The 24828-nt window shown below is 48.2% G+C and overlaps 2 protein-coding genes and 1 non-coding gene across 6 annotated transcripts; all 3 read right to left on the bottom strand.

Moving 5' to 3' along the window:
* Window positions 1-1531: 1531 nt before the first annotated feature.
* LOC105884430 (melanoma-associated antigen D4) lies at window positions 1532-8871 on the bottom strand. Of its 4 annotated transcripts, none has more exons than XM_012788319.3 (13): window positions 8722-8871; window positions 7601-7811; window positions 6488-7327; window positions 5964-6167; window positions 5797-5860; window positions 5526-5605; window positions 5025-5116; window positions 4334-4413; window positions 4208-4250; window positions 3737-3799; window positions 2670-2784; window positions 1945-2375; window positions 1532-1741 (listed from the first exon to the last, which is right to left on the bottom strand). In XM_012788319.3, the coding sequence occupies exons 2-13, from the start codon at window positions 7808-7810 to the stop codon at window positions 1732-1734; spliced, it is 2232 nt and encodes a 743-aa protein (XP_012643773.1). In that variant the 5' UTR covers window position 7811; window positions 8722-8871; the 3' UTR covers window positions 1532-1731. The 4 variants fall into 4 exon arrangements, with proteins under 4 accessions (XP_012643773.1, XP_012643792.1, XP_075855370.1 ...); XM_012788338.3 differs by having other exon boundaries at window positions 1933-2375; XM_075999255.1 differs by having other exon boundaries at window positions 1933-2375; window positions 7601-7840; window positions 8722-8825.
* Window positions 3026-3156, bottom strand: LOC142866127 (small nucleolar RNA SNORA11). The gene has a single exon (XR_012916187.1). It is a non-coding gene; the product is annotated as a small nucleolar RNA SNORA11 (small nucleolar RNA).
* Window positions 8872-17524: 8653 nt separating the features above from the next.
* Window positions 17525-21474, bottom strand: LOC105884446 (pumilio homolog 1-like). The gene is given in 3 exon segments (XM_012788352.3): window positions 17525-18929; window positions 18932-21266; window positions 21362-21474. Coding segments are annotated over 3 exon segments (3201 nt in total). The 5' UTR covers window positions 21365-21474; the 3' UTR covers window positions 17525-18066.
* Between the last annotated feature and the right edge of the window lie 3354 nt (window positions 21475-24828).

Here is a 24828-nt window from a genome sequence, read left to right on the forward strand (position 1 = left end):
TCCTGCTCCTTTCCAGATGAGCTTCCGTATCTCAAGTGCCCTCTGCACACAGTGCTCAAACTCACGCCTGTGGCTCATGGTGAGAGTCCCATCCTGATCCAAGGGAAGGCGCTGCCTCCTGTGTGCATAAAAGCATCCCAGGAGGCTCTACCCAAGTTGAATATAACTGATGACACCAGGGCTGGGGTGCAAGGCATTGCTCATCTCTCCCCCAGCCCCAACCATAGACCTGGAAACAAAGGGAAGAAGATTCCATTTCTGTGTGTGTGTGCGCGCGTCCAGTTCTAGTAAATCCCTGGACTCCGTTTCTGTTAAAACCCCAGAATGCCACTGTGGCGAAGCATGGACACAGGCACCACAGAGGTAGAAATGACAGCAACAGCCAGCATGGTACAGACCCGCCTGAAGTCTGTCTGAAGGACAGGGCTGGCTTCCTTGGTGTGTGACCTGTGCAGTGCCAGGCTCAGAAGGGCTCCACACCTGGTTGAGTGCTCTGTTGTCGCTGTCTTGAAATTCTTACTAATTTTTGAGCAAGGTGACCTGCGTTTACATTTTCCACTGGGCCATGCAAATTATGCAGCCTGGTCTGGGTCAGGATTAAGGTCTGGTAGAGATGGGAGCCTCTACTGGGGGAAAAGGGAAAGGGGTGGGGGAGGCAGGATCTTTACACTACTGTCCCCATCCTCTTCGTCTGGGGCTCTGCGCTGCCCAGCTGTGGACATTACCACAGAGCTCCAGAAAGCCCTGGACTGTGTCCCTGCCTGCTACTGAGTCCTTCACAGGAGACCAACCTGTCTCTGCCCTCACTGTCTTGCGCCCAGAGGATCTGCAGCTCTATCCAGGCCTCCCCCAGCTATCACTCAGCCCTTGGACACCCAGGACTTAGGCCTGGCCCTGGCCTCCCTGGGAGAGCCCTGCTTCCAAAGGAGAAGACCACGGAAGCCCCCAAACAGGCCTCCAGTCTGTCACAGGCAATGAACCGTCTAGGTGTGCACAAAGCCTCGTCTTCATTAACTCCGGCGATCTCAGCAGTCACGGCTCCTCCTTCTGCCTGCTAGACCAGTGAGAACATCACTGCGAGGCCCACCTCACTGTCCTTAAGACTCTGTACCTAGGACGGAGTTCTGAATTGTGTGAATGATGAGCCAAGGATTCCAGAACATTGTCTCCAAGATGGGGCTGCAGGAGGCAGGTCCTGGTGTCTGTGTACCCTGGCCCTTGGAGGGACAGTGGCACCAAGCCAGTCCTCCACTCCATCCCTCCTCCTGCCCCCCTCTTGGCGTGGAACTGGGGCTGCCCAGCAAGGCTGGCAGGAAGTCACACACCGTGTTGACGGGGGCCTCCTCAAACTCATGGTCCCTACGCTCAGTGGGAACTCCCACACCTGCCAGCATCCCACCTGCACCTGGGGACCCTTACAGCAGAGTCAGGCCCACCTATGGCAGAGAGCCTGAGCAAGTTTCCTTGCTAGAAGCCCAGCCACGGGCCATGGACAGCACCACGTTTGCAGGTAAAGGAGGGAACGGCAGAGTTAATTTATTCTGCAACTTTAATGTAACACTGATACCCAAACATGACAGCACAAGAAAAAGCACACAACGAAAGCTGGACGAGCAAAGAAAGCTTCATCTTGCATGCCACCTTCAACTCATAGAAGCCACCTGGGGTGCTGTGTCCAGAAGGACTCTGAGGAGGCACCCTGGCTGGGTGCGTAAGACTGCTGCAGCTCTTTCAGCGGTGTCTGGAAGCACAGGGAATGAAAGTGGGAACATCTAAGGGAAACACGCATTCACCAGGGAAGGAGAGAAATCAGAAAACAAGCATCCTTCCACACTCACACCATTGCCCCCACCACATCCACCCCCACGGCCTCCCTCTGCCATCTCACAGCCCCTGCACAGTCTTCCCGCAGAGGCCCTCTCCTTTATCTACCGAAACTCTTACTGGATCCAGGAGAAGAAGCTGGCGCCAATCCTGGCCGCATTTCGGGTCCGGATGGTGGAGCTGGTGCTGGGGCCATCTAGGACGCTGGTGCTGGCCCCACCGTTGGTGCCACTGCTGACACCAGCTCTCCAAGTGGCCCTCCTGTTGGCACGGTTGCTATTCAGAATGTACTGATGGTATCTGGCCCAGAAAGCAAAAGGGATCCTGGCCCAGGCGTCGCCAAAATCTCCATCCTCATCCCAGGTCAGGAGCTCAGCCTGGATGTCATCCCAGCTCCACCGTCCAATCAGAGCTTCATCCCCGATGTTCATCTGGGCCCTCATCTGGGCCCTGGCATGTTCCTCAGCCATGTCCACATCCATAGTCTTGAAAGCATCATCCACAGCTTCCAGGAAATGAGCCTTCCATTCCCGGGGGTCTCGGTTCTGATTCTGAGGTGGAAACAGCAACCCTGACAATGTGGGGAGCTGCCCCAGCCCCACTGAGCGCCCACCTCCCACCTCACACCCTCCTCCCGTGCGCTTGGGTGTGGACGATCAAAATGCAGATGACAGGAATCAGGCTCCCACTATTCTGTGCCACACCTGGGATGTCACCCCATCCCTCAGGCGGACGATGCTTGTGACCTGGCGTAAGGTGCTCAGGGACTTCTCTGAGCCTTGGCACTCCCACTGGAAACACAATATAACAAGGAAGCCGCGACCAAGAAACGAGGCCTCCGTTACCTGGGCGATGAATCTCAGCACCCGCATCTTGCTGGTCTCATGGCGGGCTCGCAGGCCCCACAGGAACTCGTACTCAGGGGGGCTGCTGTTGGGGATCTTCTTGTATTCCAGGTACCTTAGTGTGGGAGGAAAGAAGCTTTGTGTCTAGCCCAGCAGACCTGATGTTGAACTGATGGGTTCCATGGGCCCCTCCTCGACCCCAGTGCTGCAGCTCAGCCCCTGCGACAGGCCTGCCCCACGCCTCCAGACCCCCAGGTGCTCACAAACTCCCAGCACTTATGCCTGCGACAGGCAGGCCCGCAAAGCTTCATGCCACTGGTCCTGCCCGGAAGCCATGTGGGGAGGGCAGGGGGGACACGTGCAGGGCATTTGTTCATAGGAAGGCCACAAGTGTTCCGTGCCCCTCGTCACAATGACCCCAAGTTCATGTCGGGTGCGTTGTAAACGGAGGAGCCATTCTTCAGGCCCCCTGCTCTGAGCACACCCACTGCGAGGGTTTCGACCACCACCTGGCCAGCCCTGGAAACACCCACCACGGAAAACAACGGGCAGGGAACACTCAGCCACGAGTGGCGTGTTCCATGCCCACACCTGATTCCCTTCTGTGTGTGTGTATGCATGCATGTGTGACCGCATGTGGCTGTGTGAATTTCCCATGACCTCCAAGGACCAAGGACGGGGTGGGCCCTGGCCTGAAAGGCAGGACAGCTGGCCTGGGCCCTGACCAGCTGCAGGCTGTGATCACAGAACTCCCCTCTCTGAGCCTGAGGCTCTTCAGAGGTAAAACTGGACAGTCTCATCATGGCCTACAGGGCAGGTGCTCGATGAGATGGGGGTTTTAGCACACCCTGCGCTGTGTTCTCAGTCACCATGAGCTCCCTTTCCCCAAGACTGCCCCAGCGCTCTACTCCCCACATGCTCACACGTGCTGACCCCCACCCCTGCCCATGCCAGAGATGCCCATCCCTCTAGTTTAAGGTTTGGGACAGGGGAAGGCCCCCTCAGCCACACTCCTGCACGCAAGGAGCACCTCAATGTGCGAGGACGTGAGCTTTCTCGATACTCACTTCTGCTTCACAAATTCATCTGTGATGAGTTTCCTCAGGTCACCAAGGAATGGGTGCCTCACCCTGAAGGCAAGGACAGGAATCCATGAGTAGAGATGGTGGCAGTGCCTGACCCCTGCATGAGGGCAGGGGCACTCCCTGGCAGCATTAGGAGCTTCCCAGCTCACAGGGCATCACCACAGGGCCTGGGCATGCAGCAGAGGCCAAATGACTGCTCGCCATGGATGCCCCAGTAAGGTGTGATGCAGCTCCTAACTCCGACCGCCTCTCTTACCTCTCATCTGGAGACGTAGAGCAGAGAGGTGGCTAAGAGTGGCACCATTCCCCCATCCATCCTGGCAAGACCCTTTGCCCTCCACCTAGTCTGGGGAGCCTCACTCCCCTGCACCAGACCACCAGGCTATGGCAATCCGGGACCCCTTTTGCCAGAGGACAGCACTGAGGGGAGGATCTGGGAGAGCCCAGTCTTACCCGGGGCGCAGTCCCATCTTGCGTAGCGCCTCCCAGAGGACGGCTGCAAGGGGAGGGGAGGTAGGAGAGATTGGCACCCGAGGGAGAGACTCTGGGCAAGCCCCCAGCTGCAGGCCCAGCACTCACCCTCGCTGGCACGGTTGCCATTCATGAAGATGATGCCCAGAATCACCAAGAGGAGACTCAGCCTGGGAGTGTCCTTGGTCCTAAAGGTGAAGAAAATGGGATCCTGTCCAGCAGCCACTTGGCTGAGACAGGACAGCCGGCTCACCCTCCTAGCCTCTCCCACACGCCCCAGCGCCAGGGGAATTCTTCCCAGCAATGGGCGCAGCTCACTCACCTCCCAGCCGGTTCATACCTCTGCCTGAGACCTAATCACCTCCTCCATAAAACATGGACACTAGTCCTTCCCTGCCAGGGCTCCGCAGAGGACAGGGTGAGGCAGGGAGCAGATGCCCGGCAAAGGGCAAAACGCAAAGCTGTGTCCACAGGTATATCCGGATCGTGGGGCTGCCCGGCCCGCATCAGGATGGACACGTGACGGGCAGCTCTCCCCGAGGCCCCTGCCAAGCTGGGCAGGCAGTAGGGACAGGCAAGGTGCTTTCCTTGGAAGCTTGGGGGGAAACCCCAGCAGCAGCCTGGGGAGACCTCGACTGCAGCAAGGCCTCACCCCAGGCTACTGTCCCTTACATCCAGTAGTCACAACCGTGTGGGAGCCGTACTTGGCGCTCAAGCCCCATGTTCCCGCTTCTCGAGGGGATGTGGGCCGGGAGTGGGCACCACCCAGGAAAGCCACAGCCCTCCTTCCCTTTCTTACTTTCCAAGGAGGCGAGCTGAGGAATCCTGTGTGCAGATCAGGATATACAGGTGTTCCTCCTTGTCGATCTCCTTCAGGTGGATCCCAAACTTCTGCACAGGGGAGACAACGGTGGTGGGGGAGGGGGTGAGATCAAACCCCATGCTGGGCACCTTGCAGGCAGGCAGTCACTTCCTGGTTAGAACCTCCTCAGCGGGGAATCCAAACTGATGGGCGAGGGTAGAAGCGGAGAGGACCCGGCAGACCCGCCCTGTGAGAGCCTTGGCACTGGCAGAGGCAGCGAGACCCACCTCAGCAGACAAGGAGATACTCGATACTCGGAGAGCACAAGAGAGGACAGGGAGGGCAGGAGGCACAGGGAGAGCCCCCAGTGCAGTGGAAGCGCCAAGGTGAAGAGGCAAGGAAGGCTCCTGAACAGGCGGTACTGACACTGCCCCGAGGGGCTGCACGCCCCGCCACCCCCCAGTCTTATTCCACAGAGCTGCTCCCACCCGCACTCACCTTTTCCAGAGTGTATGTTGCTCGTTCAATGATCTCAGGGAAATGTTCATCATATTCTCGGATGACGTCCTTCAGCATGTCTGCGGGAGGGGGCAGTTGGAGCAAGCACGTGGGCTGAGCAGGGGCCACAGAGCTGCAGCCGCTTGGTCAGCCCTGCAGAGGGTGGCACAGCCAGGACCCTGTTCTGTGACACTGGAGGGACCACCTGCAGCCTGCTGGTTTGGGGCATAGCCGCAGAGTAGAGGCTCGCGAGGGGCCATGGGCTGCCTACCTGAGCGCTTAATGGGAATCTTCTTGTAGTCCTTAATCATCAGGTATTTCACCAACTTATTTGCCTGCAGAAGGAGAGACACATGGGAAAAGCGAGGCACAGGTGACTGCACAGAAGTGGCCCCCAAGAGAGGAGAGGAGGGAGATGGGGGAGGGCAGACTTCTTACCCTCTCTTGCAGAAGGGTCACGTTGCGGGGGGGCAAGCACAGTACGTGCCTTGAGGGTATTTGGGACCTCGGGGCCATCGGGGGCCGAGGGGCCAACTGAGCCTGCACCGTCACCGAGGGCTGCGATGCTCTCCAGGTCTGTGGGACTGTAGGAGGCTCTCTCTCCTCCTCACAACTGTCATATTCATCATCCAGGTGCTTGGACTGTGGAATCAGAGCGGAGACCCAGGGCTATCAGGCTTGCCGAGCCAAAGCCACACACCTTCCCCGTAGCAGGTACGTGCAAATAAGAGCAGGACGGGCAGCGGCTGACACGTGCTGTGCCGCGTGTGTACTAACGGCTGGGCACCGAGCCAGCCTCTTTTCCCACCAGTCCTGAGGGTAGGAACTCTGTGGGGTAAAAACATGCTCAGAAAACTTGTGTTGAAGAAACACAGCCGAGCGGAGGGGACAGGAGGGGAGGGCGGGGTAGAAGAGGGAAAGGAGGGGAGCACGGGGGTGTGGAGATGGCAGGGAGATCTCACCTTCTTTGTCCTCTTGCCTCCCATCCTGGTCCAGGGCTCGGCACTGTGATGAGCAGTGGCAGCTGCACCCTCGGGCTCAGGGATGCTTGTGGCCATCTTGGCCTTGGCAGCAGCTGCTGCCACAAGATTCTGAGGCTCCACCCACCGAGTCTTGGCCAAAGCCTTCCCAGACTTGGCCGCCTTGGGCCGGGTGGCTGCTGCCTCCCTGGCAGGTGCAGCCCGGGGCACACCGGAGGCAGCACTGGGGCCCTCTGTGGCAGCCTCCTGGACCGGGGCAGGTCTCTTGGGGCGTGGAAAGGCCATGCCACTGACACCTGCCGGCTGAGTGAAATCAAAGACATCGTTCTGGCCCAGAAATGCTGTCTTGGGCCCGGTGGCATCCACCTCACTGGCACGTGGGGCCTGAGAGAAAGCACAGGCAGTACTAGGGCCCTCGGTAGCAGCCTCCTGGGCCACAGAGGCTGTCTGGGACTGCGTGGACATTGCTGGAGCCCCATGGACAGCCACCTCACGGGTGACAAACATCTGGGAGATCTGTGGAGAAGCCAAGGGTGTCTCAGGGGTGGCCCCCTGAGCCTCGGTGTAGATCGTGGGCTGGGCATTGTCTCCCGAGGCCTGAGGTGTGGCCACCCGGTGGTCAGTGACCACCTGGTTGAAGGAGGCACGAGCAGCTGCGGCGGCGGCACGAGCGGCAGCCCGAGCCGCACGGTTGGAGGCGGCAGAGCGGGCTACGTTGGCAGCACGGGCGGCCGTCTCATTGGCAAGTGTTTCCGGATCCAGCTGCAAAGCCTCCACGAGGGTCTGGGCCAGCACAGGGTTTTCCAGTTCCCAGGGCTCATTCTGCAAGGCCAGAGAGACAGGTAGGGAAGGCAGACCACTCTACGCACTTGCGTGATGTTGCCCTGGGCCGGCCGGCCCCCCCCCCCAACCCCGGCAGCCAGTCCTGAGCACCCCAAGAACTTCCGAAACCCCCTTCCTCCTCCGAGCAGGAGAAGGAAGGTTTGGAGAAGCTGGGCAGTCCTCTCCCACTCCACCCTCCCCTTCATCCAATCCCCCTCAACCCTTCACAGGGGAAAAGGCCCAGCCAAGCAGGCGGCCAAGGGCGGGCCTCACCGCTAAGATGCGAAGGCCTGGACCCAAGCTGCCGAAGGCTCTGAGGATGTGGATGTCAAAGCTGGTGAAGGTGCCATAGCCACCGAAAGCACCAAATTCTTCATAGTCGTTGCCTTCTGCCATCCCTCCCTCCCTGACTTCGTGGCTCCCCTCATCCATGTCTTCGACACTGTGGTTTTCCGATTCCACGCTGTAGCTTCCCTCAGCCATGCTGCAGGTCCCAGGGAGAGAGAGCTCAGCCTGAGAGGGGAGGGGAGGCAGCTGCAGGGGGAGGGGCGGGAGCCAGTGGGAGCTGGGATCTCTAGGGAGGTGAGGGGCGACAATCATGAGGTTACTAGGCAGTAGGCAGTACAAGGGGGTGGCAGTGTCTGATGGGGGACAATTGGTCAGGGACAGAGCCCTAGGAAAGCGATAGACCTCGCACTGAATAGGGAGTTTAGCATGTCAGGCTCCACGTCCCAGCGGCTGGATTTGGATAGCGGGTGTCCTTGAGGGCTGGGGTCCCAAGAGTCCCAAAGAGGATGCAGTGAGAGAGGCGGAAACAAAGGGCTTGAATTTAAGGGCAGGAGCAGGGCACCAGGATGAGAGGGAAGCACACGGGAGGGCTCAGAAAACAGGGACGGCAGCAAGCTCTGGGAAACTGAATCCCAGGGACCTTTTGGCCAGGTCTGGGAGGAGGGATTCAGCTGATTCCCCGAGGCAGGGCTCATGCTGGAGCGCTAGGGGTGGATGGCGTGGGGGCCTCGGACCTAGGTGAGGCTCCAGTAGGAGCGCCGGAGCTCTGACATCCAAGGACTGGCACTCCAGGAAGGGGGCCAGCGGTCAGCTCAGCTGGAGTAATTTAGGAGTGGTGGGGCCTCCGCGCTGAGTAAGCGCAGCTGGGACAGAACACACTGGGCTGCTACAGGGGTTCAGGTCGGGGGTTCCCCAGTAAAAGGAGCTCGGATCCGAGCGCCTGCGACTGACGGTGATGGGAGGGGGTGCTCCCATCTAGACCTTGGGTCCAATGTGGTTCCGGTTCTGAGTGCTTGGGCTTTGTTCAGATCCGGAGGAGGGAGGAGGGCGCAGCGAGTCGGGTTCCACTCGTCCTCTCCCGGCCCTCTCTGGGGCTGGATCCTTACCTTCCCCGGGGCTCCAATGGCGTCCGTGCTCAGCACCGGGAACCCCGCAGCCGCGCCCTCGCCTACTGCTGCCAGCACAGCAGCCCGGACCACCCCTCCCCTTTTCTTCGTGCACCCCCCCCCCCCCGCGGCTGGGGAGCCTGCGCATGCGCGGACCCCTCCAGCCCGCCCGATTTCCCAACAAAAGCCCGTGCCTCCAGGTCCCCAGTGCGCATGCGGTTCCTCGGGTGGGTGGGCGCGGTGGGGGGCTCCTTCCCGCCAGATTCCCCTCACCCCTCCTCCTCCGACCGCAGGCGCGCGCGCTCGTACCCTGCAGTGCAGCTCGACCCACTCAATCATCTACTCTCAATCCCCTACTTTTGCACAATGCTTCTCTGTCCTGCCCTGTCCTTTCCCCCAGACCCCTCCAGGCTGCTTGGAGATACACTCAGCCCCATTTCCCCAGCATAAGCCCTTAGGTCACAATTTATGAGGTCTACTACCTGGGTCTCTAACTGCAACAAGTGAAACTCCTCAGCCTCAGGGGCCAGCAAATGGGAATGCCAGAGGATGGCAGTTCCCTTTGTGTTCTTCTCCACTTGCCATCTCTGTGGCCGCCAGACACATGTCCTTCCTCAGCTACCCATTTCAGGGCTTTGTATGTCGAGGCGGCATCTGTGCTGGGGCTTGTCTTCCTCTCACAGGAGCCCTGGGAGGTGGATGTCGGCATCCCCATTTCACAGATTGGGAAACTGAGGCACAGACACACTGCATGGACTAGACAAGGCCTCAGAGCCAGTGAACGGAAAAGGCAAAATTGGAGCCTGGGCCTTCCTGGCTCCAAAGCCCATGTCTGGCTAGTGCTGGGCTGGGGACCGAGGCATCAACCCCTTCCTCCATTTGAGTGACCGACCCCCCAACCCCCACCCCAACATCTGTCCCAAAAAAGGAAGGTTTGTGTTCTAGGAGGCCTAAGCTCATGCTTTGCATACAGGGGTGGGGGGACACAGGCAGAGGCCTCCAACCCACCAGTTGCCCACCCTCTGTATGGGTCCATCCAGGCCTGGGAATTGCTCCTTGGCGTCCACTCAGTGCTCCGACCCTCAGGCTTCTTCACTGTCAGTCACACAATCTCGCTGCCCCTGAGGCCTTCTTAGTGCCCACTGGAGCAGCCAGGACAATCAGGCACCGGTGTGTTGGAGTCACGGAAGCCTTGGTTCCTTCTGGGGCCTGGGGCCCGGGGCAGCTGTCGTCTTCTGGAAAGACGTTGTCTGTTCCTAGCTGTGTGAGCCCACTAGAGTCACTGATCTTCTCTGAGCCTGGTCTTGGTCTCTCTCTCTCTCTCTCTCTCTCTCTCTCTCTCTCTCTCTCTCTCTCTCTCTCTCTCTCTCTCTGCCTGATTTCTCCATATGCACAAGAGAAAGCACACTAAGTGGTTCCTACCCAAGGACACACAGGCTGCTCGGCTTTCAGGATGACTGGAGAAACTGCTTTGGAGGCAGAAAATGCTACAGTCCCATCTCAGATTGAACCTGGACTGTTTAAAAAATCCACAGTGGATTTTTAAATTTGTTTTTATATCAGCCTTGCCAGGACCCCTGTGTGTGAATGGGACCTCAGCTTTCACTCTGCTGTGGCCATATCCATTCTGCGGGCTCTCTGGCTTTCTTCAGCTGTGGTATGCCGATCTCCCCTGTCAGCTGCCTGTGTCTCTTCAGCCCTTCCTTCATATCACGTTCTCTTTGGGAGGTGATCAGACCCTATAAACGAAAGCCTTGATAACCTGCTATCTGCTAATCACTCCAAAATCTACAACCCCAGTTTGAACATCCCCCCACCTACATTCATACATTCGTCTCCAGTTTTTTTCTCCTTAACAGAAAAAAAGCCAAACTCTGTAAAATAATTTTAAAGAGATATACTCTGAGCCAAATTTGAGGATTATGACGTGGAGCCATGCTCAAGAAATCTTGAGCAAGTGGACTCCGTGTGCCTGGGTTACAGTTTGGTTTTTATACATTTCAGGGAGATGGGGGTTGCAGGTAAAGTCATAAATCAATACGTGGGAGGCATACATTAGTTTTGCACGAAAAGGTGGGCCATGGGGCGGGGGAGCTTACAGGTTATGAGTGGGTTTAAAGATTCTTTCACTTGTAAGTGGCTAAAGACATGAAGCTTTGTCTAAAGGCTTGGAATGTTTTAACATAAGGAGCTGTTTATCAGAGACAAGCCACAGGACATAGATTTGTTGTGTAAATTGAGGATCTGCAGGTTTGTCTTGCATACCCTTAGGCCTGTTAATGGGTTACAAAGGATGTCCACAACAAGGGAGTGGGGCATGATGAGGCGTGTCTGGCCTCCCTCCTCCTGGCAGGCCATTTAGTTTTAGGATATTCCTTTGGCCAAGGGGAGGTCCATTCCGTCAGCCGGCGGGGGGTGAGCCTTAAGATTTTATTTTAGTTCACAACACTTGGCTGTCTTAAGGGCTCTTCATTGTTAGCCTGCCTAAAACTGGTCACTTGGTATACTCGCTTCTGCCATACACTCACACATCCCCACACACTCACACATCCCCGTCTATTGTTTTTCTCCTATCTTCACAATCTCAGTCAATGGCACCACTGTCCACACAAGTACTCACTCCAGAAACTGCGAGGAATCTACCACCACTCCCCCTTTCTCATACCCTGCGTCAAAATGGGAAACCTCTGAAGATCTCCAGAGCTGCCTCTTGGTGCAGCTCTCTACTCTCCATTACTCCCAGCAAATCCTAGTCATATTGGCCTCTTGAATTCTCAATTCTGTCTCCTTCACTCAGGTTGTCCATCGGGCTCTGCTTGTGTTCAGTCTCCCCGTGCTGCAGCCCACAAACTCCATCCAGGCAAGAAGTTGGGGGAGTTGGGCAATCAGAGGGCTCACCTGGTCAGGTTCCCTTGTGTCAGGGATCACTGCCCCATGTAGACATGTAAAGTCTTACAATGTTTTGGTTTATGTGTATTTAGGTGGGAGGGTAAATCTGGTTCCTGTTAATCCATCATCATATTCCTAATGTTTTTTTCACTGAACCCTTTGGTTTTAAGAGGTATCCATGTTGCTATGCAAACATCTAAGGTGTATCCAAGGTGCTATGCAGAGAACCCATGGTTTGCTTCATGACATTTTACCTATTCATTCTCCAAAGGATGGACATACTTTTTTTTCATCTATGGTTATAAAAAGCCATTGCAACTTCTAAGCAATGGGGGTATGCTAATTGTTTTTATGATTTTTTTTTAAATAATGTCTCTTGAAGAAACATGAGGAAGCTAGTGGAGGTGCAAGAATCAAGACATAGAATAACTAACTGGTTACGAGGTTCTTTCTGTCATACATGTGAGAAGTAATGATGACTTGTACAAATGCTGACTTTCAGGAAGATGGAGATCTTTCTTCCCCATTCATTTTTTGGGGAGTTCTATCCTCCTTGGCCTTTATAGCATCTGCTCTCCTTTTCTGTGTTCCTATGAGAAGGCAGTGCTCTACTGACTTTTAGGCACATGGTGCTGCAAAATCAGGACTGCCAGCAACTAGAATGTCTGCTGAATCCCAGTGGTCCCCCACACCTGTCTTTTCCTTCACGGACTCCTGCGCCAAGCTCAGGTACCAGGTTCTTAAAGTGGTCTCACAGAATGCAAGTTGTCCTCCTTTTTGTCTCATTTTATCTCACAGAACTTTGAATTTGACATTTAGATGATCCAAACTGCAAACACATCCCATGGCTGACTCACTGGCTTCTACTATTTCTCGGTTGGAATTGGCCACTTCAGGTCCTCTTCAGTAAGAACTCCACCATATCTAACTAACTATTGTCTTTCCTTGGGCACAATGTTATTTTATATACCTCATATTTTATAATCGACTTGAAACAGACAAAACATATCACTACTGCCCTTTTGAGAAATGTCTTTCAGCTATTTCATATAAAACGTAGAGCTAAGTTATATATTAAAAATATTCGGCATAATTCTTTTTGGCTTCTCACCAATCACCACCCTTGCTCCCTCCCAGAAAGGATCTGAAGATAAAAAGGAATTATCTAATGATAACTTTCCTCTTGATGACCACTCTCTGAACATGCCTCACAGGTATGCTGGTGATCAGCCTCTTGGTTGGTTAGGGCTGTGGTAACTGTTCTAGGGCTGCTGATTACCATTGGAAAACTAATGTTGCACTCTTATAAGCTGTCATCATGGTCTTTTCCTCTGTCCTTCTGAAATAAATCCCATTGTAAAGCCATATCCATGCCACATTCACCACTCAAAGGTACCTAATGTGGGAATCATTGTAAACTTTTGTCTACCTCATATTTCGGGAGAGGGGAAGGGAAGAGCATATGGGAAAAATAAGATCATTATGTTACAGAGGCTTCAGTATGGGAAGTACTTTTCCATTCGAAACTTGAGATGTTGCCCATAATCCTCTATTAGGTTCAGGTAACAATTCAGGCGTATGGTGAATTATTTCATAAAACATAATGTAGAACTTGGGAAACATCAGCATTTAAAAAATATGTGCATGCAATTACCAATCATAAAAATAATAAAATAAAATAAAAAATAAAAATAAAAAATATGGCTGTTTGATTCCTCTGAGTCTCATTAGTATTACACCTGCCACAAAAATGTCCTTGGTATGTCATGGCCACGGTTCCAATGTTCTTATGGCTTGCTGTATTCTCTATTTCATTTTACAAGTTTCATATGATAAATTCCCAATACTAGCAGCAGGGAAAATTTAATCTAAAATTCTTTGTTTTGTCCCTGCAAGGATTAGGTTGCACCTCAGTGCCCCATCATGGGGAATTCTCTGTGGTGGTATTATACAAAAGACTTGATGTCTCCCTCTTTTTTTCTTTTCAAAATAATGTATACATCAATCTATTAGCTTCACAGTATGTGTTTCCCACACAGACATGTGAGTGCAGCTTGCTTCATAAAGAGTAGTGCCTTCTTGTCCCTGTCCTTTTCCCTGCACCATTATTACTGGTAAGATCTCAGCTGCTAGCTTTCACCAAAAGCAATGACTGGAGTGGGACCTTTGTTGCCTTAACTTTTACAAACAGCTTTAATTTTTCATGGCTGATGTTAAGAGTTGAAAGTAAGGAAAAGAAAAGTTGGAACTTCTGGAATTCACTATTTTTGTCCTTTCTTTTTTATTATAAGTTTTATTTTGTTTTTAGTTAACTCATAGTAATTGTACATATTTATGGGATACAGTGTGATGTTTTGATACATATATGCAATGTGTAATGATCAAATCAGGATAATTAGCACATCTGTCACCTCAAACACTTGTTATTTCTTTGTGGTGAGAACATTTAAAATCCTCTCTTTTAGCTATTTTGAAGTATGCAACACATTATTATTGACTATAGTCACCCTACTGTACAATAGAACACCAGAATTTATTCTTCCTATCTAGCTGTAACTTTGTACCCATTGACCAACCTCTCCCAATCCTCCTCTCACTCCCTACTCTTCTCAATCTCTGGTAGCCACTATTCTACTGTCTACTTCTATGAATTCAGCCTTTTTAGATTATACATATGAGTGAGATCATGTGGTATTTGTCTTTCTGTGATTGACTTATTTAACACGATGTCCTTTAGGTTTATCTGTGTTGTCACAAATGACAGGATTTCATTCTTTTTATGGCTGAATCATATTCCATTGTGTATATATACCCCATTTTCTTTGTCCATTTATCCACTGATGGATACTTAGGTTGATTCCATATCTTTCCTGTTGTGAATAGTGCTGCAATAAACATTGATGTGCAGGTATCTCTTTGACAAATGAGATTGAATCAAACCAAAAAGCTTCTGCACAATAAAGGAAACAATCAACAAGTGAAGAGACAATTCAGGGAATAGGAGGAAATATTTGCAAACTATGCATCTAACAAAGTGTTAATATCCAGAATATATAAGGATGTCAAACAACTCAATAGCAACAAAACAAATAATCCAATTTAAAAATAGGCAAAAGATATGAATAGACATTTCTCAAAATAAGACATACAATTATCCAACAGGTATATAAAAATGCTCAATATCAGTAATAATCAGGGAAATGTAAATCAAACTACAATGAAATATCAATTTACTCTGGTTAGAATGGCTATTATCAAAAAGACAGGAAATAACAAATGCTGAGGATGATGCAGAGAAAGGAGAACTCTGATACACTATTGTGGGATTGTAAATTAGTGCAGCCATTATCTAAAACAGTATGGAGATTCCTCAAAAAAATTAAAAATAGAACTACCAGTGATCCAGCAATCCCACTACTTTGTATATGTTCAAAGGAAATGAAATATTTTGATCACTGTGCTGTTGTCAGGGAGAGATATTTATTTATTTATTTATTGGCTTTCTTCCTGCTCCTGGCCTTCTGCTTGCCACCTTGTAGTCTTACCTCCTGTCTTTAACCTCCATCTCTTCCTCATCTTCCTTGCTTCCCCGGCCCCCACTGTTATCTATTTCTCTCTCTCCTTCTCTCCATCCTACATATTTTCAGTCCTCCAACTGTCTTTTCACTCCATTCTTCTGCCATCCATCTTTCTCCTCCCATATTCCATATCTGGGTATATTTCATCCCTTTGCTGTCCCTCACACATCCCCCTCTGTTTCCCCACTACCAGGGACATGGGGAACCACACATGAGGAAAGACCATGAGTACATACATTTATCCACCACTCTCTTTATCAAGCTATTCATCCTTTCCATTTGGTTTTTCAATTCATTCATTCATTCATTTTTCCAACAAACACACTTGAGAGTCCAATATGCAGCAAGCACTGGACTAGGCCCCCAAAATGTACAGTGGAGAACAAAACAGACATTAGTAACTTTTACTATAGGGCTTGCACTGGAATAGGGAGACAGATGTTTCAAAAAAGACCCCTCTAAAGAATATATACCATTATGACACATACTAATAAGTGCTATGGAGGAAGTTGTCAGGGAGCTAAGAGAAAGTAAAAGTGCATGAATTAAAAAGTGGACAAAGGACATGAACAGAAACTTTGCAAGAAGACAGAATAATGGCTATCAAACATATGAAAAATTGCTCAACATCTCTAATCATCAGGTAAATGCAAATCAGAACCACAGTGAGATATCACTTAACTCCAGTGAGAATGGCTTTTATCAAAAAGTCCCCAAACAACAAATGCTGGTGTAGATGCAGAGAGATAGGAGCTCTCATACACTGCTGGTGGGACTGTAAACTGGTACAACCTCTATGGAACATAATATGGAGATACCTCAAAGAACTAAAAATTTGATCCAACAGTCCCACTACTGGGCATCTACACAAAGGAAAAAAAGACATTTTATAATAAAGACATCTGCACTCAGATGTTTATGGCAACACAATTGACAATTGCAAAGATGCGGAAACAACCCAAGTGCCCATCAATACATGAGTGGATTAATAAAATGTGGTATATGTATACCATGGAGTTTTACTCAACCATCAAAAACCATGCTGAACTGGCACCTTTGTATTATCCTGGATAGAGCTTGAATGCATTCTTTTTTTTTTCTTTCAATATATTTTATTCTGATGAAGTTACAAAAGTAGATACAAAATACTTTTTTTTTTCAGATTCCAAAGTTCTGTATTTTTCAAAATAAAGATCACACATTGTTTAGAGACAATCTACACAAGAGTTACAAAAAATAGTTGCCCAGGCATAAGCATACACAGGTTTGTTAATTATACACATATGGTTACAAGTGTGCTTGCAAAAAAGTTCATTGGAAATATACACAAGGCTCTGGAAATGTACACCGTGTAGTGTTACAATTCTATATTCAAACAAAGAAAATTGACAGTATGTTACATTCACTTACAAGTAGACAAAATGCAAAATACAGTTCATCTTCTGTACAAAAAGGAAGGGCAATTCACACTTTACAGGTGAGGGGCTCTGATTGTAAGGAAAGCTCGGGCAGGGCTGAACTTTTGCACGTCCTTTTGACTGTCACAAAATAAGCAAAACATTACTTTTTTAGGATTAAAAAAAACACACTAGTTTGAACCGAATCTTGAATATAACATTTAGAAAGAATCTCGCTATACTCTGACTAGATGACAAATAAAACCAAGCTATTTTTTTCTTTTTAAACATTAACTAGGCTGTATGAAGAACATTTATTCCTTCAAAAGAAAAAAATTTACTTCTGGTTGAAATTACAATTTACAATATACAACACTATATGCTACGACCATAAAAGGTGAGAATATACACTGAATGCACAGGGCTGGCTAATTCTCTTTTCTTACCAAAAAACGTGTTTATGTTGATTCAAACTTATCCATATTTACATTACAGGTATACAAATGTACAATTGTACAATCAAAAGTATGTTCGACTACTAGGGTACATTATAGATACAGATTAGACATCAAAACAAGAAAATACTACAAATTTGTATATATGCAAAGTCTACACCAAGTATACACTATATATTTATAGAAGCAAGACCAAAAGCAGAGTTGGATTTTTTTTCTCATGCTAAATAATCAGATTTTGCCTTTCAATGTTAATAGAAAAAAATCCAGTAGGCAGTAAACAATCACACCCGCCCGGCCGTGAAACACAGTCTGGGTGCTCACATCTCCTCCTCACGAAACACTGCACTATCTTCAGCAGAATACAGTCTCCCAAAAAAGCAATTTTTAGAAGTTTCATAAACTTAATGTCATAAACTGAAGCTTTAGCAACTCTGAAACATTTTTCATTTTATATATATATATATATGTATATATATATATATATATATATTTATATAAACAGCGTTAAATGCCAGTTTGGGGTCATTTAACTAAAATTCAAATTTCTCAGGTTTTTTGTTTTTGTTTTTGTTTTTTACTAAAATGAGGAGGTGGGGAAGAGCTATTTGCAAAACTTGCCGGCCAGGCAAATGAGTTAAAAACCTTTTTTAAAAATTTTTTAATTTTTTTTTGTTAAACCAACCACCCTGAAAGTTTCCACACGTGGAATATAGATACAACAATGAACAAAATATGTGGCCTCCCATGTACATTGGTTACCTATGTACAAGTATCCTATACACCAGTAAAACAGCAGGGCAATTAGTCAATTAAAAAAAATAATTAGTACATGTTATGTGTAATAAAATTAAATTTACAAAGGCTTTTCCACTCATGGATTTGATTCCTTTTTTGGAGGAGGGAGTAATCCTGGAGCAACCATCTGCCCATTTCAGATTCTGCGCTAGAACGTTTCTGGTTGCTGGTTGGATCTGCCAGTGGGCCAGTGAGGTCAGCGGGAATGAAGGAACAGGTGGCACTGCCTCAGATAATACCATTAGGGGGGCCGCAGATAGGCCCTAAGTCAACGCCATTCTTCATGTAGTATTTCTCCAGCTTGGCCAGAATGTGCTTGCCGTAGGTGTACTTGCGCAGGGTCGAGATGTGGGGCCGGATCTTATGCATGACAATCTTCCTCTGGCCTGGCTCTGCCACATCAATCATCTTCTGGACCACATAGTTGGCATACTGGTCCTTCATCATGGTGTATAAGGCACTGTGGGGACCGTCGTTCATGGTGCATACCTCATCGATGAGCATAGCGCGCTCTGTACGTGAGGCGTGAGTGACACACTTCTCCACAACATTGCTTGCAAATTTGTGCTGACTCAATACAAGTACATTGCCTCGGATTTCTGCTACAATTTTGCTTTTGTCCTCAGGACGACCATGCTCCAATACATGTTGGATTACATAATTTCCATATTGATCCTGTACAAGTTGTTCTGTGTGCTGGTGAAGCTCCTCTAAAATAGGGAGTGTCTGGTCAGGGAGACAGTGCTCCAGGATTCTCTGAATCACTCGGCAGCCATAAGGATGCGTGGACAAAGCAAATACCTGCCCTTTAAACGCATCAATGATAAACTGCAAAGACTGCGGTTGTACACATTCAATACATTTCTGAACCACGTGATTGCCATTTTGATCTTTCACACACTTCAAGACGTGGCCATCTAGCTCCCGAACCATCTCGTTCTGCTGGTCTGAGGGAATAAATTCAAGAGCTTTCTGGATAACACGGCAGCCATACATCTGTAATGCCAATGACAGGACATGGCCTCGAATTTGTTCTGCCAAAGCCAGCTTCTGTTCAAGGCTGCCAAATTCAAAGAACTTCTGAATGACTAATTTCCAAATACATCCACTATTAGTTGGTAAGCAGCCTGGAGGATTTCATTGAAGACAAGCTGGCGCTCAGCTGGTGTGGCACGTTCTAGTTTCAGCTGAATGAATCTGGACCCATGCTGGTCTTGGGAAAACTCCATTATATGTCCCGCAATCTTGCGCAGTTGTAAATTGGGGTACCGGTTGTTTCGAAAATCTTCCAAAAGCCTGCTCCTGCCAGAGGGCATGACATCGGACATTCCATATCGCAACTGAGAAGAAGAAAAAAGGGTGCTGCTGGGGCTGAAGAGGCTGGAGGCGCTGCTGGCACTGCAGTACTTGGCTTCAGCGCCTGGAGCAGCAGAAATGTATCTCCCACTGCCGTTTGTGAGTCCTCCCAGGTTTAAGCTAGAAGAGGATCCATGTGAAGAGAGGGAAGGAGGTGGTGTCTGTGAATGTCCTGGTCCCTGACTAGGGAGAGGCATGCCCACGGGTCCAGGAGAGGAGGAAAAGCTAAAGCCGTTATAAAAACTGTGTCCAATGGGGGTCAAGCTGCTCGATGTCCTCTTATAAAGGTCACTGCTGCCAGTCAGGGAGTCACGGCGGGAGCCACTGCCAGTGTTGGAGTTTGCAACTGCTGTTCCAAAGCCTCCAAGGGCTGATCCCAGGGTGGCGCCGAGAGAACTGCTACTTCCAAATCCCAAGGATGTGTTGGCAGGTTGGGCAGAGCCCTGGGAGAAGAGGGAGCTGCTCTGTGAATTGCTGTTCAGAGAGTTGTTGCCATAAAAAGAACTGGATGCCAGGTTGTTACTGGGCTGCTGCTGGGGCTGGGGCTGAGGCTGCTGGGTTCCTAAAGGGCGAAATGCTCCATTTGTTGTTCCAGCAAGACCACCGGCTGCTCCATTTGCTGAAGCTGCAGCTGCTGCAACAGCTGCTTGTGCAGCTGAGGAACTAATGATGACTGGGGCAGGAGCTACAAGTCGAACGGGAGCTCCAAGACCATTTCTTGCTCCTGCATTCACCACAAGGGCACCAGTTTGGTCATAGTAAGCAGCAGGAGCCAAGACTGGATAACCTGGCATGCCTGCAGCCAGACCTTGTCCAAACGCAAGCGCAGAATTCACTGCTGCAGCTGCGACTAGTGGATCTGTTTGCTGTCCCTGCTGGTTCTGATTTGGAGTCAAAGGGCGCTGACTGGCTCCTCCACGGAGAACCTGCTGCTGTCCTTGTTGAGCCTGTGGGGTGGTCTGTTGATTAGCAGAATTAGTTGCTGTAGCGCCTGCCGCAGCTTGCTGCTGGAAAAGACTGGCAGGGTAGACTCCCCAGGGAGTAACTCCATAATACTGGTGAGGGACCACAGCTGGGCCTAGTGTCGCTGCTGCAGCCAATCCAGCTGTGTAGGGGTCCGTCCCTGGGGGAGCAGCGCTGATGATGTATGGATTGGGGACAAACGCAGCGGGACCTAAACCTGCAATATGCGGCTGGTGAGCAGCTGCTAGTGCATACTGCTGCTGCTGGGCAGCTGTCAACTGCTGGACAGCAAGCGCGTTAGGTCTTTGGAACAGCTGTTGTTGAGAATTGTAGTCAAAAAGTCCCACAGTTGCTGCTGCTGAGTCCACAGGTACCTGCGTGCCTGAATAATCAAACTGAAGAGGCTCCATGCCCACATGTTCCATAGGGTCCAAAGGGACACTCTGGGACTCCATGTTGGAGAAATCCTCCACAGGCTTGGCACCACTGGTGCTGGTCAGCTGGGCTAAACCCTCAGAACCATTCTGGTTTGGACCCAGAAGATCCACTTCATTAGCAGAGCTCTGGCAATTACCAGGGGTACGGCTAAAATCTTTGACGTCTGCATCAATCCCATTCTGCACTGGTAAACCATTGGTCTTGTCCATCACATCACCCTCCTCCTTCAAATCTCCTAGCTTATCTCCATCGAACGTACCCTTGTTCTTCTTTTCACCTTTGTTGTTTTCATCACTGTCTGCATCCCTTGGGCCAAATCCTCCTTTTCTTAGACAGGAATCGCCCGGGGATGAGCTCAACACATACTCCACCATGCTAACGCCTAGTCCCCCACTCTCCGATCGTGGGGACAGTACAGAATTGACCTCACTGTTCACATGGAAACTCTGACCAGGTCTTCTCTGCACCATGATTGGCTGGGAAACTGAATGATCTGATGTTCCCCAGGCACTGTCTCGACATTGATCACCCAGGAATATTCCTTTTGGTCCATCTTTGCTGGATTCATCTGTTTCCCAAAACTTTTTACCTGGCAAGAGCTGCTCGCCCATCGCTCTTCCCTCCAGAGCAAGTGCTTGAAAATCATGATTCAGCTCATCCATAGAACGTACCTGATGTTCTGCATGAATGTTATCCCCAGTAAGCCATCGATGTTTGCTATTATTATAGCCGCCTCCACCACTTCCTCCTCCCCCAAGCTGCTCACCATGCTGGCGCTGAAAGAAGTAGTCCACCATAGCGTCGTCCTGGGAACGGCCTGCAACTCCTATGGATCCTGGGACAGGGCTGGAGTGTGTCCCAGCTGCAAGAGCCTGATTTGCAGCTGGCTGTGGCTGCGCTTGCGACCCTGTTCCAGATGTCAAAACAACAGGCATGTTGGGACTAGCTGGTTCTTGAGGGTGATGTTTCAGGTGGGGGCTGAAAGAGTCCTGCCAAAGCACTGTTTTTCTCTTCAAGACACATGCAACGCTCATTCCACCAACACGGGCGGAGCGGTAGGATGAAGATGGATTTCAGCCCCCCGATCTTCTCTCTCCGGCGCTCTCGCTCCCCCTTACCTTTCACTCCGACAACATGGCGGCCCACCCAAAATACTTTTTTTTAAAGTATAGTTAACTGACTTAGAAAAATAGATAAAGCCCCTAAAGGTTTAAAAATACAACACAAATTTTTTATGTAAAGAACATTTAAAAATATTTTAGATGGTAACCAAGACTAACTTATGCAAACTATTTTTGATGTAGACCAAACAGAATGTTGTTCTATAATAAGTCTATAACAAACTGGTAATCCGTCTGGATTTACAGAATACTTGTTTGGAATATAATCTGATAATGAGAGAGATCTGAAGTGAATTTCAATGCAGTTCCATCAGTAAAATTACTGCTACCACACATAGTATTGTCCCCTAAAGCCTTTTACAATACTGAATCAAAACTGAATGCAAAATAGAATGACCAAAGGTCTAATATCTTCCCTCTTTGCCAGAATTCTACAATAGTAGAAACCAAATCCACTTACTGAACTGATCTCAGGAGGAAATAATTTGTCTGTTGAAGGGCTCAATGTTTGTTGTCCAGGCCGGCATTTTTCAGGCCAGAATTTCACACTAATAGGAGACAGCCTTCTGTGACAAGGCAGCAGTAGCACCAGCACCATCACTGGGGCTGCTTAGAAAGGACTTTCTAGGACTCATATTCTTTGGGCCCAATTTGTTAAAGTTTATGAGGTAATGATGTCATGTTTGAGCTCTACTTCTAGTAAAATCTCATTGCTCGGAAAGAAGGCCAATAGTAAAATCAGAAAACTACAACATCTACAAAAGTTAGTATCACCACCAGGATTGTTTCTCTTGCCTCTGAACTACTCAAAAAACTTTGTTATCAAAATCATGGTGAGTACAGATTTGCATTTCTCAAGTAAGCAACTACATGAGTTAGGGCTCTACAAATCTAAGATGAAAGGAAATACTTTGTTAGGTGGCAGCCCTCTAATAATCACTTTATTCACAATCTGAAAAAGAATAAAGGATATATTTGGCTGCCAATACAAAAACTGTAGTTTAGGAAAGTTTGAATATTTAAACAAAAATCTGTACATCATTGCCCAAGTTTTTTAAAATGCCTGAAAATCAAAGCACCATAGGATCAACTGCCTAATTTAGCAGGCACTCTCCACCCCATGATTGTGAGCATGTATGAGGAGCAGAGAGCAGACACTGAGAGGAGCTGACTTCTCATTAGGAGGGCAAGGAGCGAATGCTGTGAACAGCAGATCCTGGGCATGGGGGTAGAAATCAAAACTGAGCAAAGAGATTGAGTTCTTCAAACTCTTATCGAAGGTTGGCCCTCCAGCCTGAAAGGCACCATCCACTTTCTCTTCTCTCCCCTTCCTCCAATTCTCCTCCTGCCCTCTACTCCCTGGCCTTAGAAGTAAACAAATAATATTAACACTAATGTTTAGGTGCACTGTTACTTACATCAGATTGGCTTGGGAACCTGATAATGTTTTTTATTTTTTTTAAAAAAAGGACATTCTGAGCCTCAAAATCGCAACATGTTTTTGATTTATGTCCTGTTCTATAAGCTGCCTTTACTACTGTCCTAGCATATGATCATCTTTGGTTCATTTTGGAACTTAGGGAGGATTTCATCACTGAAACTAAATGGATAAAACTGAGAACTATTTTGTTTGAAGCTATCTGAAATATTAGAAATGATAAAAGTACAACCCTAGTTGAGAAACATAATTTTGTTCCTTGTAGACTTAAAAAAAAAAAAGTAAAGCCAACAGTGTGAAGTTAAGAGGCAGTTACATTCTAGGTGGCACCTAGAAATCTGCTTTCTTGTTTACAAATGATCAATATAGAGAAATGGCTGAATTTTGGACCTGTGGATAAGCTTAAAACATGAATTTTGGAATATTTCATAGAGGGCTTTTCTCTTTTTTCATAAGTGACTATCCCACTCTTTCTAATTCCTCACTTATGTATGGGCTTAGCCTAAATTAGATTAAATGCTTTATTTCTCTTAAAATTCTGTATATATTTAAGAATTTGTTGAAACTGTGGAATAAAACAAAACGAAAATCTTATCAAACCTAACCTGTATCAAAGTCATCAAAGAGGTTGGTAAGTACTTTACAAAAACCACAGCTCTGAAACACAGAATGTTCTTGAACTTAAAGCTTCGCCAGTCTGGCAAGTCTTCCAGTACACTTACTGTGCCTCAGTACATTTAAATGGCCAGCTAGAGGTTACTAAATCCAAGGAACCAAATGAAAAATAGATGTTTTCTTCACCAACGGGGAAGATTTTTTTATCACAATAGAAATAGAACAATTTCAAGTTTTGATACAAAAACAAAATGTGAGCTCAACCCATCTTTTGAATATTAACAGAATGAAGCAAGATTTTTTTACTTATTCCTCCCATTTTGTCTCTATAAACACACACACACACACACACACATACACACACACACTCTAAAGAATACATAGCACACCAAAACTTTAGCTGTGTTACAAAGTGTAACCTTCAAGGTTTCTTATTGTGGTTCTCCTTAAGTCTTATCCTTATTTGGATAAAGTTCATGTATTTCTCCACTATTTTTAACTAAGGCTTAAGTCACAATAAAAACATAGAAATAATTTTTTTAATAAAAGAAAACAAAATAATCAAGTACTCTCAATACTTTGTTCCATTCTCTTATCCAGAATTTCAAGGCCTCTGGGGGGAAAAAAAGAATGAAAATAGTGGCTTTGAGGCCTGTTTGTCATATTTTGGGGGAAGTTTTCTTTTTCTCAGCCAAATTAACTTGAATGAAGCCTTTCAAAATAAAAACGGGTAAGATTTTTTAGAAGCCATAAAAAAATTACTTCTGATACATACACTCCTAATAATTTAGATAGATGTGAATAAAATTCCAAATAAAGATTAAAAAATAAAGTCACTTTAAAAATAAGTTTGGTTACTCTCATTCCACATATGCCATATAATGATATAAGCTGCAATCATGGATTTTGAAAAAATATATGTATATCTTATCCATAAAAATACTAACATACAAACTTAAAACTAAAAGGTTATCCAAAGTTACACAAACATTCTAAATCTTAAGGAGTCTTGAAAATACCTTTTCTATCTGTAAAATAAAATAAAATCGATCTGATTGT

Source organism: Microcebus murinus, chromosome X, assembly GCF_040939455.1.
Source record: "Microcebus murinus isolate Inina chromosome X, M.murinus_Inina_mat1.0, whole genome shotgun sequence".
NCBI lineage: Eukaryota > Metazoa > Chordata > Mammalia > Primates > Cheirogaleidae > Microcebus > Microcebus murinus.

Excerpts from the sequence above, each read along its gene's own strand:
- LOC105884430 (XM_012788319.3), bottom strand. The coding sequence starts at position 7,810 with ATGGCTGAGGGAAGCTACAGCGTGGAATCGGAAAACCACAGTGTCGAA. Across the intron at positions 4,414-5,024 it reads TCAGCTCGCCTCCTTGGAAA|GACCAAGGACACTCCCAGGC; the intron begins GTAAGAAAGGGA and ends CTTCACCTTTAG. Across the intron at positions 2,376-2,669 it reads TGCTGAGATTCATCGCCCAG|AATCAGAACCGAGACCCCCG; the intron begins GTAACGGAGGCC and ends TTTCCACCTCAG.